This window comes from Lynx rufus, unplaced genomic scaffold, assembly GCF_022079265.1.
Source record: "Lynx rufus isolate CCGP_SWC_20201006 ecotype Redwood Valley unplaced genomic scaffold, mLynRuf1.p SCAF_7, whole genome shotgun sequence".
NCBI classification, from domain to species: Eukaryota; Metazoa; Chordata; class Mammalia; order Carnivora; family Felidae; genus Lynx; species Lynx rufus.
In genome coordinates this window covers 48,766,541-48,782,020 of record NW_025814889.1, presented here as the reverse complement: position 1 = coordinate 48,782,020, position 15,480 = coordinate 48,766,541, and the positions used below count along the sequence as shown (strand labels likewise).

At 38.0% G+C, this 15,480-nt stretch overlaps 1 protein-coding gene and 1 pseudogene across 1 annotated transcript; one reads left to right on the top strand and one right to left on the bottom strand.

Moving 5' to 3' along the window:
* Nucleotides 1-8,071, top strand: part of LOC124501860 (sterol-4-alpha-carboxylate 3-dehydrogenase, decarboxylating-like) — a 46,838-nt pseudogene extending 38,767 nt beyond the window's left edge.
* A 3,599-nt stretch (nucleotides 8,072-11,670) lies between these two features.
* Nucleotides 11,671-15,402, bottom strand: PDE6H (phosphodiesterase 6H). The gene is made up of 3 exons (XM_047067352.1): nucleotides 15,239-15,402; nucleotides 14,165-14,205; nucleotides 11,671-11,967 (listed from the first exon to the last, which is right to left on the bottom strand). Exons 1-3 carry the CDS (start codon nucleotides 15,370-15,372, stop codon nucleotides 11,891-11,893), a joined length of 252 nt encoding a protein of 83 aa, XP_046923308.1. The 5' UTR covers nucleotides 15,373-15,402; the 3' UTR covers nucleotides 11,671-11,890.
* Nucleotides 15,403-15,480: the final 78 nt, after the last annotated feature.

The window sequence follows — 15,480 nt, the reverse complement described above, 5'->3', positions numbered from 1 at the left end:
GCTACTCCAATATTATCTCATATTGATTACATCTACAAAGACCCTAATTCCGGGTAAGGTCACACTCATAGGCACTGGGAATCAGGACTTTCACATATCTTTTGAGGGGAGTACAGTTCGTTCTATAACACACAGAGTCTTTTGAAAAGTTGATACTGAAAATGTTTATTAAATTTATGTAAATTTTTCCAAACTTCAAGCAGAAATGTCATCACATAATACAATATGTTTTACTTGAGGCCATATATATCTTATTCCTAGAACACCTCCAAACTATTTTAAGTTTATTTACTATTTGTTTTGAGACAGAGGAAAAGAGAGGGAGAGAGAGTGTGTGAGTGGAGGAGGGGCAGAGTGAGAAGGAGAGAGAGAATCCTAAACAGGCTCCACATTCATCACAGAGCCTGATGCTGGGCTTGAACCCACAAACCATGAGATCCTGACCTGAGCCAAAATCAAGAATAGGATGCTTAACCAACCGAGCCACCCAAGCATCCCCTTCAAACTACTCTTTGCATTTCCATGGAACAATAATTTATACTTGAATGTTCAATGTAGTTCAAGTCCTTTTTCATCCTGTGCAAGTAGTAGGTGTAATGAAAAGAACTTTCCAATTTGTGTTCAAAGACCAGAATTTTCATCATAGTTCTGTTATTTTAACCTTGCTAAGACATACTCTCCTGTGGTGTAAAATGCTATTAACAATGCACATATTGCATTGTTATTCTCACAACTAAAAGGGGGTAATAAGTCATCAGACACTTAGAACATGTTGAATGAATATCCATTTCTTCTTTCACCTCTATGTCAATTTTTCTACTACCTCATCTGAGACCACACACACATACATATGTGTACTATAGGTACACTACATATACATGTACATATATAGCATCTGTATATAAATCTGTGTATATAAAAATATATATTTCATCTGTCCATGTTTGCTATGAAGAACATGGGAAAATATTGGAGCTCATAATGGGAGCTAAAGTGTTAAACCAGGAATTAGTTATCTCCTGGGTCTCCGGACATTATGTGTAAAATGAGACTGTCCCACTTCAAAGGGAAGATCTATAGGACCACATAATTAAAAATGAGAGGGGCACTTGGGTGACTCAGTCGGTTGGGCATCTGATGTCGGCTCAGGTCATGACCTCGTGGTCCGTGAGTTCGAGCCCTGCGTCGGGCTCTGTGCTGACAGCTCAGAGCCTGGAGCCTGTTTCAGATTCTGTGTCTCCCTCTCTCTCTGACCTTCCCCCATTCATGCTCTGTCTCTTTTTGTCTCAAAAATGAATAAACGTTAAAAAAATTTTTTTTTAAAAAATGAGAATAACTCAGCACTAAGGTAATTGGCCGTATCAGATATTTAAGTGTGAGACAAAATTGGCTACCACAATATTTTCCTAAGTGTTCAAAAATATTAATAAAAATGTTGAGGGGCATCTGGGTTGTTCAGTCAGTTGAGCATCTGACTCTTACTTTTGGTTCAAGTCATGGCCGAAGTGTTGTGGAATTGAGCCCCACATTGAGCTCCACACTGGGCATGGAGCCTGCTTGGGATTCTCTCTCTCTCTTCCTCTATCCCTCTGCTCCACTCACAATCTCTCTCTCTCTCTCTCTCTCTCTCCCTAAAAAAAATTTTTTAAATATTTGAGTAATGGATGTATAAAGGACAAAAACAGAGGCTTTGTGAATTAACTCTTCAATTATCCTAATGCCCTTCTCTCTACCTCTAGACAGAATGTTACATAATAGAGCTAAAAACAAAAGCTAATATGCTTTAAAATTTTGTGGTCTCTAATTGAAAACAAAACATTCATTTACTCTATGGCGATTCCTAAAAACATAAATCAATAGAATTCTGCTAAGCCAGTGAAGGATATGCAAGCAAGGTGCTGTTGATATGTCTTTAATTGACATTGTTCATGATGTTTCTTGATTTTTAAGAAGAGAGAGAGTATATGTAGAAGTTTCAGCTGAGAGTACAATGCTCATCTAGATCAGCATAATATTTTGCCAGTTTTGCCAAGTGAGCTCTCATGAATACAAAATCAACATGAAAGAGGGTTCCTTTAAGCTAGGATAGCAATGTTAGGGCCAGAGTCTTTTACTTCATTACTTATTCATTAATTCAACAAATATCTATTGAGTGCCTACTGTCTGCCTGACTCCATGACAGACACTGAGAAAACAGCCAAGAATAATACTTTAAGGTCACTTTTTTCGTGGAGTTTACATTCTAAGTTCTGGGAAAACAGACATTATGGCTGCAATCTGAAGGATGAATTGGGGGACAGGGGTGAGAACAGAAGGATTATTTGAAGTTGATTGTAATAATTGATCCAGAAGACTATAGAAACAGAGAGCAATGGACAGATTCACCTAAATTATTACTCTTCTTAACTTCAAAACTCATCCCCCACAGACGCATCTACCAGTACTGTCATGTAGTTGATGGCTCCCTTCAGTGTGATTTCATATCAAACCGTGCCCTGTGCTAGGCTATAAGCATCTTGAGAGCAAGAGATTCATGATAATAATAACAATGACAATAGCAATTATATTGTGATCATTGAGTATTTACTATGAGCTTGGTATTACATTCTTATCTCATATAATCTTCAAAAAATACCCCCATGAAACAGATGCTACTTTCTCCACTTTACAGATGAGAAAATACATTTGGAGAAGCAAGTTGTTTATCTCTGTGACTCCAGAGTTTGTCTTGGTTGGGTCTCATCCTAATAAGCCTCCAAAAATGTCTATCAGAGGGTCTATTGAATTGCTATAACCAAATGCTTCTTTTTCCTGTTCTGATCATTATCTTCCTTGTCTGCATCTCACAATCCTCCACCATGACATTATTCAGGCCAAAATAACTAACTAAATAAATAAATAAAATAATTTCAAGTTGAGAGGATTTGGAAAATACCAAGATGTATACGTATTTTTTTTTCTTTTGGCAAATGTCAGCTTATTTTCAAAAACTAATTTGTTCCACTCAAGGTCAGCACTTTATTTGGTCCAACATTTTGTAAACAGACACAATACCTTTCAAGAAATAGAAGGGAAGTTCTTCAAATGAAAACAAAAAGACACTAGACAGCAACACAAAAGCATATGAAAATATAAACCTTACTGATAACAGTAAATATAGAGAAAAATAAAGAATATTGTAATACTGTAATGGTCATATGTTAATCACCTTTATTCTGGTATAGAAGTTAAAATACAAAAATAGAACTATAACTATAAAAATATGTTCAGGGATACACAATATGAAAAGATGTAATTTGTGACATCAATAACATAGAAAAGGGGAGTAAAAGTGCAAAGTATTTGTATGCCATTGAAGTTTAAGATATCAGCTTAAAATAGATTATTATAAGTATGATAACCAGAAAAAAATTACTTATATAAGATACAAAAAAAAAAAAAAAGAAAAGAATCAAAGCATATCACTATATAAAATCAATGAAATAAAAAAGAAATTAGCAAGAGAGGAAGACAGGGCAAAAAAGCTACAAGACAGACAAAAAACATTTAACAAAAGAGCAATAGTAAGTCCTTCCTTATCAGAAATGAAAATAGATTACATTCTCCAGTGAAAAGACATAGAGTGATTGAATGGATAAAAAAAAATTTTTAAATATCCCATGTTCATGGATTGGAAGACTTAGTATTGTCAAAATGTACATACTACCCAAAGCAATCTATAAGTTAAATGCAATCTTTACCAAAATCTCAATAGTGTTTTGACATAAATATAAAAAATAATCCCTAATTGCATCTAGAATCACAAAGGTCCCCCAATAGCCAAAATGATCTTGAAAAAGGGCAAACATGGAGACCCAAGACTTCCTCATTTGAAAACATATTACAAGACCCCAGTAATCAAAACAGTGTGGTATTGGCATAACCACAGACATATAGATCAATGGAACAGAATAGAATGCCCAAAAGTAAACCAATACAGTCAAATGGTCAACAAGGGTGCCATAGTACCCAATGAGGAAAGATAGTCTCTTCAACAAATGGTGATGGGGAAACTGTATATCCACATGCAAAAGTATGAAATTGAACCGTATATTTCACCATTCATAAAAATCAACTCAAAATGAGTATCAAGACTTAAAGACCTAAAACCATAATATTCCCAGAAGAAAACCTAGACGACATGTACCATAACATGTTTCAAATCATTGGTAATGATTTCATTGATATAACACCTAAAGCACAGGCAACAAAAACAAAAATAGAAAAGCGGGACTACATCAGACTAAAATGCTTATGTACAGCAAAGGAAACAGTCAATAAAATGAAAAGGAAACCTACTGAATAGGAGAAAATATTTAAAAACCATATATCTGGTAAGAGATTAATGCCCATAATGAACTCTTACAATTCAATACCAAAAAAAAAGAAGAAAAAAAAAGAAAGAAAAAGAAATCCCAAATAACTTGATTAATAAATGGACAAAGGACTTGAATAGACATTTCTCCAAAGAAAACATAACAAATGGCCAACAGGTATGTGAAAACCTCACTAAACCATACTCAACATCACAAAACATGAGTGAAATGCAAATCAGAACCACAAATAAGATATTATTTCATACCTGTTAGTATAACCATTATAAAAAATAAACAAACAAAAAAATGTCCCAGAAAATCAGTGTTTGCAAGGATGTGGAGAAGTTGGAAGCTTTGTGCACTTTTGGTGGGAAGGTAAAATGGTGAAGCTCCTATGGAAAAGTGTGGAAGCCCCCCAAAAAATAAACAGACCTATCATATGATCCAAAATATTTGAATTAGCATCTCAAAGAGACATTTGCACACCCCTCCATGTTTATTGAAGCATTATGCACAATAGCTAGAAGGTGGAAACAAGCTAAATGTCTATTGATAGAAGAATGAATAAAGAAAATGTTGAATACACATACAATGAAATATTATTCAGCCATGAAAAATGAGGAAATATTGTCATATGCTACAACATGGATGAAATGTGAGGATATTATGCTAAGTGAAATAAGTTAGTCACAGAAAGACAAAATAGAATGGTGGTTACCAGGGTCAGGTTGGGGGTGGGTATTGGGAAGCTGCTATTTAATAGGTATGGAGTTTTAGTCATACAAGGTGAGCCATTTCTAGGGATCTGCTATACAACATTGTACTTATAGTTAACAATATTGTACACAAAAATGTAAGAGGGTAAATTTTATATGTGTTTTTTACCACAATAAAAAGAATTCCAAGGTAATTTTTAGGAGGGTTCACACACAGGATGAGAGTGGAAGGAGCTAGACAAGCTGATTCTAAATTATACATGAAAAAATAAATATGCAATAATACCCAGAAAATATATGAAAAAGAATCATAATGAGGCAATGGAAGTTTTCTCAGGTCTTATAGCATACTCTGAAGTGGGTAGCTATTTAGAAATAGATCAACATAAAATGACAGAAATAGAGCCACTGTGATAAATACAGCAATTCAGTAAATTAATGGGAACATGGATTGTTAAATAAATAAATCCCATTAGGATATATGGCTGTTTACCTGGGAAAAAATACATTCTACAATAACTTTCAGATGAATCCAAGATTTAAAGTAAAACATGAAAGAAAAAACTTGGGAGAAAACACGAATTTTTTTTTGCAAATTTGGAATGGGAAAACCTAAGTAAAACAAAACTATACAGAGGTCATTAAAATCAGGGGCGCCTTGGTGACTCAGTCAGTTAAGTGACCAAGTCTTGATTTCTGCTCAGGTCATGATCTCAGGGTTCATGAGATCGAGCCTCATGTTAGGCTCTGTGCTGACAGAGTGAAGCCTGCTTGGAATTCTCTCTCTTCCTTTCTCTCTGCCCCTCCCTCTTTTGCATGCATGTGGGCACTCTCTCCCTCTCTCTCTCTCAAAATATAAATAGATAATAAACAAACAGACAAATAAATAAATAAATAAAGGTCTACCTGATAAAAAATAATATAAAGGAAAATAAAAAACTAAGAAACCAAATAGGAAAAATGTTTTTACTACAGATAAAGACAAATATTTCCATTCAGATAGATTGATAGGAAAATAGAGATCAGTATCTTATAATTCAGTATAAAGATCAATCATTTTATTGGAAAACAGGCAAAACACTTAAGAAGACAATTTATAAAGATGCAATTATAAAGTGATTTTTTTATTTGTTTAAAAACATTTTTTAATGTTTATTTATTTTTGATAGAGAGAGAGAGAGAGAGACAGAGAGAGCATGAGCAGGGGAGGGGCAGAGAGAGAGGGAGGCACAGAATCCAAAGAAGGCTCCAGGCTACAAGCTGTCAGCACAAAGCCCGACATGAGGCTCGAACTCATGAACGGTTAGATCATTATCTGAGCCGAAGTCTGATGCTTAACCAACTGAACCACCCAGACACCCCAAAAGTGATTTTTAAACATAAAAACTTGCTCACTCTCAGGCAAAATAAAATTTAATAATCGGTGTAGACAAGAGTGTTAGGGAAAGTGTATATAATTGTGCATTTTGTGTTAGCAATTACAAATTATTTGGAGGCTAATTTGGCAATCTCTTTCCTTCAGAATCTATCCATTCTACTACTAAGAATTTACCCTGGAGATAAATCTGTGCAAAAGTGTCATACATGTGCAGACAATTAATGAAAGACGTAAGAGTCTAAACATATCCTAAACGACCATCAGTATGAGACTAAATAAGTGAATTAGAATTCAATCATATAAATTGAACCTATGAGGTGTATAAAAATGAACGAACATGAAGCAACCCCCAAGATAAGATAGGTAGAAAAGCAAGGTATAGAATAGTGAATATAGTATGCTATCATCATGCAAAGAAAACAATGTATACACATAACATTGTCTCTGGATGTACAACAAACTAATAACAAGGATTGACTAAGAACAGGAGGGAGACAGAAAGCATGGGGTAAATGAAACTTACCTCATTCGCATGTATACTCCTTTAATGTTTATCTTATGCCTGAATAAACATGCACTTGATACACATGAATAACCAAGTGGTCCATTTTAAATTGGCCAATGAGTGGGAACAAATTCAGAACTAGCTCAATGGACTTAAAAGTTTTCCATTGCAAATGGTCTTCAAGTTCATGAAGTGTTCATTCATCACAGCAGGTGGCAGTGTTATACATGAAAAGAGCTGGAAACAGCGCCTTAGGACTTCTGGCCAGAAAGAGAACGGTTTCTTCATGTTTGAAATATGCTTAGATTTATTACTTGATTTTTAGAATTTTGAGCTGCAAGGGACCTTAGCAATTATTTAATCCAATATCTTTGCTTTATTCTCAAACACTGAGACCAAGAAGATGTCTAGCGGATCCTGTGCAGCTCAGCCAGGCAGAACCCGAGCCTCATAATTATTTTATCATAAGGACATGGTGTGACTGATGCGCACAATCGGTTTATGAATCTGGTTTTAAATTTCAGTTTTCATCAGTCTGGCTCTGCCCTTGAAAAAGAAGAAAGTCAAATACTTCATTTTGAGTTGCAGAAAGCACTGTGCTAGTTTATACACGTACATAATTTTTGTGGCTTGTGTAAATAAGCCTTTCCCTCTAGCCTTTTATAAAATACGTCTTTTAAAAAAAAATTCAGTGTCATATTATCTCTGTTCTCATAATATTAGTTGTTGTGTTGCCAGTCTTATGTTATTGGTTTTCCTCTTGTGCAAGATATTAGTCTTATTGATTAGTCTTATCTATGTGTGTTTTCCCTTCACTTCTTTAGTTGTTGAGAAAATACTCTCCCTCCTTTTCTCAGTTTATAGCGATTCTTGTTTTTCTCATGGTGCAAAGAAAAATATTAGAGGTCAACTGCACAGTCTCAATTGTTTAGTAACAACTGTGTATATTTGCCCACAGTGGGGCCCTCCAGAAGAGCATTTCCTCCTTACACACTTTTTTTCTGCTCTAACGCTCCTGAGCTCTAGCATGGGAGTTGCTGCCTACATCACCAGCACCATCAACCCCAACTTCCACCCATTGATGGGAACAAATACAAAAGGGGTGACGGATAAGTGAAGGTCACGGCCTCCACCTGCTGAGACAAAGCTCTCTCCCTCCCTGGTCCCCACTACTCCAGTCAGAGGGGACAAATGAGGATAGAAAGTGACATTGACTACAGACAGAGGGCGGCCATGTGAGACAATGGTAAGAGGTCCACCCCAGGAGTAATGGTGCCTATTTGGCCCGATATTTCTTGGAACTGCCTCAGTCTAACCGTCTGACATTCTGTACAATTTGAGAAGCATTTAACTGGGTTAGGTCTGAAGTCATGAGGCATGTCTATTTTATAAGTCTAAAAGAGTCAGAACACATGAATGGTAGCCCCTGTTCTCACATATATTACATATGTTTTTATGGCAAGTAGGCCCAGTGAAATCAGTCACCTGGATGTTATTAGAATTCTCTAATTCCTAACATTTCCTAACGTAGGCTTGGACGGCATCAGTGTTTTCAAGGTGGTACAAATGTGAGAATCACCTGGAGTCCTTCTTGAAAACAAAAGATGTTTAGATCTCACCCTTGGAGGCTTTTCTTCAGAAAATCCAAAATGTGGCCCAAATTTTGTGTTTTTAACAAGAAATCCTCAATGGTTTTTATTATCAAGAAAGTGTTAGAACATTTCAAAAAATCCTCCAAATCATGGAATGCTATGATAACTTCCTTCTGGGATTGTTCTCTTTTTTCTGTTGTGTTCTGCCTGACATTATCCTTCCTTCACCTTTGGTTTACACATACCTTAGGTTTTGCGCATACACAGGCTTATTTCCCAACTCCAACAAGCTCTGGTGGACGAATGGTTTCTGTTCTTTGATACTGTGCCCAGCTGGAAAATTCCCATTTGCCCCTCCACTCTCTACCCTTGTCCACCTGATCCCTGTTGTTGGAATCAACTTTAGACAATGTCAATGGGCTCCTTTGTCCTTTGACTTCCAATTGGGTTTATCTAATGGGAGGCATCCGCAGAAGAGTAGAGAATGAGAGAAGAATAACATTGGGTTATTTATCAGCCTCATCCCCACTCCCTCCCGATTACTCACAGGATCCCTGTGAGGTGGCTGTGTCCTTCTACAGCCCCCTCAGTGGCCTTTCTTAGAGAGAAGACCTACTGGGATTCCTTCAGGCCTAGGGTTTGAAATATCGTAGTTTCAACACTGTAGCCAGCCCCAAGTTACTGTCCTACCTTTTTTGGATATTCCTTAACCCTTCCCAAGCCTTCTTACCTTACTCTCTCCTTTTTTCTTTTTTTTTTTTTTTTTAAGGTAGCTCTACACCCAATGTGGGATTTGAACTAATGAACTCAAGCTCAAGAGTCACATGTTCTACCCACTGAGCCAGCCAGGCCTTTTCCAAGTGTTTAAAAAATTTTTTTTAATGTTTATTTATTTTTGAGAGAGAGAGACAACAGAGCGTGATCAGGGAAGGGGTAGAGAGAGGGGGAGACACAGAATCCAAAGCAGGCTCCAGGCTCCAAGCTGTCGGCACAGAGCCCAACACTGGACTTGAACTCATGAACTACGAGATCATGAATGAGCTGAAGTCCGACCACTGAGCCACCCAGGCACTCTCCCCACCCCCAAGCTTTAAATAGTTCCTTTGTTAAAATTTCCTCAGTTACTCTGAGTATGGCATTTCTGCTGCCAGGATTTTGACAGAGACATTGATTTACCTTTATTCTCTTTCATATGTGTGCTATTTATATGAGAAAGGTTTTCTTGTTTCTTATTAGGAATAATAGAAATGGTAGACATAGAATTAGAAATGGAAAGGACAGAATTCTAGAATTTGAATGGCTTTCAATTATATCTGATCTAGCTTACCACTAAATGCTATACTTCATAAAATAGACCTGCTTCATCCCACTCATTACAACTTTTCAAATATTTGCTGGCAATTATGGTTTTCTCATCTAGTCTAAATATTATCAGTTCCTTCAACAATTTTTCATGCAGCATGGTTTCTAGATCTTTCTCTAGCCTGACCATTGAATATGTTCCTCTGGGTGCATTCTTAAAATGTTTAGAGAAACATTTGCAAAGTAATCCAATGGAGAAATCTCACTGAACTGGAGAAGAACCCAGACCTCCCTACCTGAAAGGCACGGGAATGAACAAGCACACCCAGAGGCTCTGGCCATCAAGTGGAGTGTCTGACTTGAAAATAGGAGCATGAGTGGAAGCAGGACTTCCTGCTGGAGGGGAAGTGCCTACACATCATCACTATACTTCCTGCATGTCACAGTTCCAACTCTTAGATTTTATGCTTTACTTTTTCTTCTATACTTTTTCTTTTCTTTTTTTTTAAATTTTTAATGTTTATTTCTGAGAGACAGAGAGAGACAGAGCATGAGCTGGAGAGTAGCAGGGAGAGAGGGAGACACAGAATCCGAAGCAGGCTCCAGACTCCTAGCTGTCAGCATAGACCCCAACATGGGGCTCAAACTCATGAACCATGAGATCATGACCTAAGATGGATGTCCAACCAACTGAGCCACCCAGGTTCCCCTCTTTTCTACTAAGGAAGAACAGCAATGGACTTCTAGCCTGGCCAAGAATTAAAATGAAACATAGGAGTGCTTTAAATTCCCATGGTCTGGACATCTCCTTACCCCCAACCAATCCAGATTCCTCCCCTGGGCTTCAAATGTTTTGGCCAGAGGTAACTAGGTCATTTGTGCAAAACAGTGCAGAGCCTGTAGCACAAGACATTTTCTTGAGTGCTGAGCTTCTTTGATTTTCACACTCACACTCTGCAGACCTCAAAGTTGTGGAATTATCAATACCGTGAACCTAGATGGCCTAATTCAGGCAAACCAGAAGATCCAAGGCGAAAGATTTTTGTCCAAAATTGCAGAGTAATGTACTGGTCAAGCCAGGATTAGAACCCAGATCTCTTTTGTCTCTGTGACCCTGTCTTTCTTTTCAGTTAATTTTCCCCATTCTTTTACCACAGATTACGAAACTGAAATGAAGAAATCAATACTGCTAGTACCCAAGGCATCCAGGTCACGTAGGGGCAGCAATTGAATTGCACAATTGTCGTGAAAGTATTGGGGAAAGATGGCTATGTGCACATTACATTTGACACAACCTCAGAGATGAAGCAAACCATCATTTATTCAGAGGGTTCAACTACCTGTCCCATCTGAGTCTAAATTCCGTAGCATATAAATATTTTCAATCAACTGAGCCAGGACACTAAAAGGAAGGTTCACGCTAACAGATTCCTGAGTTTCCGTCTCCAAATTTAGACACAGAAAATGTACGATTTACAAGTTACAAAGTGGAATCAGAACTTGACTTTATTCCTATGCTCTTTTGCATGCATTGTGTTTATTTCCTGTACGACTGTGCCCTCTTTGCTGAACTGACTTTCAGAAGAGGGCATCAGATACTTGCATATAGCATTTAATACAACTTCATCATAAGATTCAAGGTAAGTATCTCCTTTATTAAATGAGAAGGGGAAGGGGGGTGACAAAAATGTTATCTTAAAAGCTACTATTAATTGTAGGGACTGCCTGGTAAAAACTAAATTTGAAGGACTTAACAGATAAACAAAATTTCAAGAACTATCACTGAATTCTAACCAGCTGATAGGAAATTTGAAATGTCCTAACAAAAGTCTATTTGTATCCACTGTTCTGAGCTGAACTATATAGGGCAAGAGAGAATCTCACACCAAGAGAACTCTTCATAGCAATTTAGGGGGAAATGACTGTGTAAGCTGAAGAAACCACTTCCGAACAGCTGAATTTCAAGACTCTGGCAGATCAATAGGGCAAAAGTAAGCAAAATTAGAGCAGATGCTGTTGAAAGTGGCAGAACCTCAGGTGCATCAGATGATCCCAAACTGAGCAAGCTCATGCAATTCCAGGTGGCTGAACGCCTCCCAGGGGCAAATCACCGTGATATCTGCAGAAGAGGGAAGAAGAACTTGTAAGTCTGCCTCACCACCACCACCCCAACCCTTCAGAGCCTCTTCTGCTCAGAAAGACATCCTTTGGGCAGAGACACCGCACTCCTCTCTCCTACTTGTTGTCTCAGCAACCAGGAAGTTATCTAGAATGGCCCTGCAGCCCAGAAAGGATCAGACCAATTGGGTTCTGATGCCCCCAGAACAGACTCCACTTAGTAGGCATCTTCACTGGTTTCATTCTGTACCTCTTTGAAGAGATTGCCCAAGGCTTTTGACTGGAGCTAGCCTGAGGGGGTGCATATCACTGATCAAACGGGGTCTCCCCACAGCACAACCACTATGGAAGGAACACAAGTGGAATTCTAGTCAGGCCAAGGGTTAAAATGGGAAATAGAAGCACTTTAAATCCCCACAATCCGGAAATCCACTGCCTTCTTGCCCCCTACCAATTCAGATGCATTCCTTGGGCTTCTCTGATGCACTCTTTTGTTCCTTTACATTTTGAAATGCCTACAATGCCCAATCACGTACTGAGAAATAATCTCAAGACATCTACTAATCCAATTTTTCGCTTCAGGCAATAAAATATTATTATCCCTGGATTACACAGAAGCTGACTGGAACCTAAAGAGATTAAAAACCTATAAAAAAAAAATCGGAGTTACAAGGATGGGACTAGAACCAAGCCAAAGATCTCAGATTTCCCTTCAGTGTAAAGCTCTTTCTAGTATTCCAAATATGTTGGCAGAGTTAAACATAAGCCCAAAGCCAACCTACTGGTCTTCTATACACCTGGCCAAAATACAGAAGCAGTTGATTTAGGAGAACAGCGAAATGAGCTCTATAAAGGAGCTAGAAAATGAATTTGAGATCCCAGGGGTGGCACTTGACTGCAAAAAGCAAGTACACTGAGAATTGCCTGGTAAGGACACTGATTGCCAATTACATCATTTGTCAAAAGAATATTGGATGAGTTTAAGGCATTTTCACACAAAAACATGCACAATTGTGTTCATAGCAGTATTATTCATAATTGTGAAAACTTGGAGGCAACAAAATGTCTTTCAATCAAATAAGCAAACTCTGATACAGCCATTCAATGAAATATTATTCAGTGGTAAAAAGAAATGAGCTGTCAAGTCACATAGGACATGGAGGAACCTTAAATGAATAAACATTGCTAAGTGAAAGAAATCAGTCTGGAAAATCTGTATATTGTGTGATTCCAACCATATGACAATCTGGAAAAGGCAAAACCCTTGAGAGTAAAAAGATTTGTGGTTGTTAAGAGTTTGTGGAGGTGGGAGGAGGGATGAACAGATGGAACACAGGGGATTTTTAGAGCATATATTCTGTATATACCTGTAATTATGGATACAAAAAGTTGCGCATTTGTCAAAACCCATAGAACTGGACAACACAAAGAATGAATCCTAATGTAAACTATGAGTGTTAGTTGATAATAATGTTACCAATACTGGTTCACCAATCGTAACAAATGTGCCACACTCATGCAGGATGCTAATAGTAGGGGAAACTATGTGCAGGAGGAAGGTGGCAGAGGGGGCATGTAGGAGCTCCATACTTTCTGCTTAAATTTTCTGTCAGCCTAAAACTGCTCTAAAAAATAAAGTTTAATATTATTAAAAGGAATATCTGGTAATTTGTGTTCATTAGCCAACAAATCAAGTTATTCTAGTCAACCAAAATTTTGTATTGGATACATTCAGGGTGCAGGCCCTGCTCTGGGTGCTGGAGGATGTGTAAAAAGAGGAAGTTGGTTACAGAGTGGTTTGCCAGGCCCCACCCTTTTTTCCAATATCTCACTCGGGGGCCTCAGATTGTCCCTTAATTTCTCTCTGCTTCAGGTTTCTCTTCTGAAGAAATAATGAAGTTGGGATGGACTAACCCTGAGAATCTTTCTACATTGAAAGTCTACGACTCAACCATTATATGTCCTCAAGAGTTGCTTAACAGAAGAGGGTTTAGTAACTCTGGGCCTTAGCTTGATTCCTCTGGTGTGTTTCCTCTGGGCACACGTGCACTTAGGAGGTAAAATTAAACCCCACATTTCTATGCCTTCAAGGATCTGCTGCCTCAGGTATTTCTTTTAACTTTTCACAGCCCTTTGAGGCCTAAAGTGTGTATAGTAGTGAAATTCCGAGTGAAAGTCCACATCTTTTGGTGGCTCACCTGTTCCTAGCCCCTCCATGCCTGGAATGTCATCTCCAAACCTGGGGGGAAAAAGAAAAATTAAAAATTAGCTGAAAGAGTGAAAAGATCTTGGAATTACTCATATAGAGAGTTTCCTGATGAAAGGGGAAGAAGAGGTTTAGGTTTTTGTCTTTGTGAAACACCTTTAATTTGCATTGACCCAGGGCAAAGGCGATGTCACTCAGGCTGTTTTCAGACAGCGTGTCCCCTTGGAGAGAGATTTTTTTTTCCCTTGTAAGAATATAGCCTATGACAACTGAGAACCAAATAGCACCATCATGGGGGCAATTTAGTCAAGTTCCACTTTTAAAAATAGAAATTGGAATGAAAACACAGTATGAAAGGCATTAAAGTGATCAATTTATCCATTTGATCAGTTATCCAAAAGCATTTATCAAAGCATTTACTATATGTCAGGCATCGTATTGAGCATAGGGAATTAGGGAAAAAATAATAAATTTTCTTTGAGGGACTTCAATCCCTGAGAACAGATGTAAGTAAACAAATGTAGTGTAAAATAATACGAGTTGTGATAGCTGAATGTATGAAATGCAAACATAGAAGTAATGATCACACTTGTCTAATAAGAGAGTCAGTAATGGCGTCCAAAAGGAAATTAACAAATGAGCATATGTTAAAGAATAAATAGAATTTGGCCAGAAAAAAGCAAAGAACTGAAGGCATAACATTTGTTGCCATACAAATAAACTGAATAAACTCTGTGTTCTGGCAATGGCCAGTGTTTTAGTATTCCAGATTAAATCACAGGGTGTGCTGGTGAGGAGGAGTGGTCAAGAAGAGCCTGGAAGGTCAAGTCGAAGTTTGCTGTGATAGGCCCCATTTGCCATGCTAAATGTCACCACAGACCTGGTTGGTGAGGGAGAAAGGATTCCAGGGCTAAGGACACAATTCAGCGAAGATTGTGGTAGAGAGGAAAATAGAGCAGAGGGTGAAAGTCTTTGTAAGTCTGTTTACATTTATGAGCACTAATTTCTCAAAACCAAAGCAGGGTTGTGGGGAAAAAATAGAGTCTTCTTTTTAATTTGGTCTTACCCTTTCACCCCTTTCTTAGGAGGTTTGCTCTTGAATTGGCGAGTCTGCCTCTGCTTGAACTTGGGGGGCCCTTTGCGTGGGGTAGTGGGACCCTGGTTTGAAGCTGGAGGAGCCAAAGCAGTGTTGTCACTCATTCTGATGTCCTTGGAAGTCTGGTGGTTCTCTTTCAGTCTCCTTAGGCAGTGAGAGAAAAAAAAAGAAAGCCCTTCAGGGTACAGGAACCATTGCTTCTTAAACCCTCA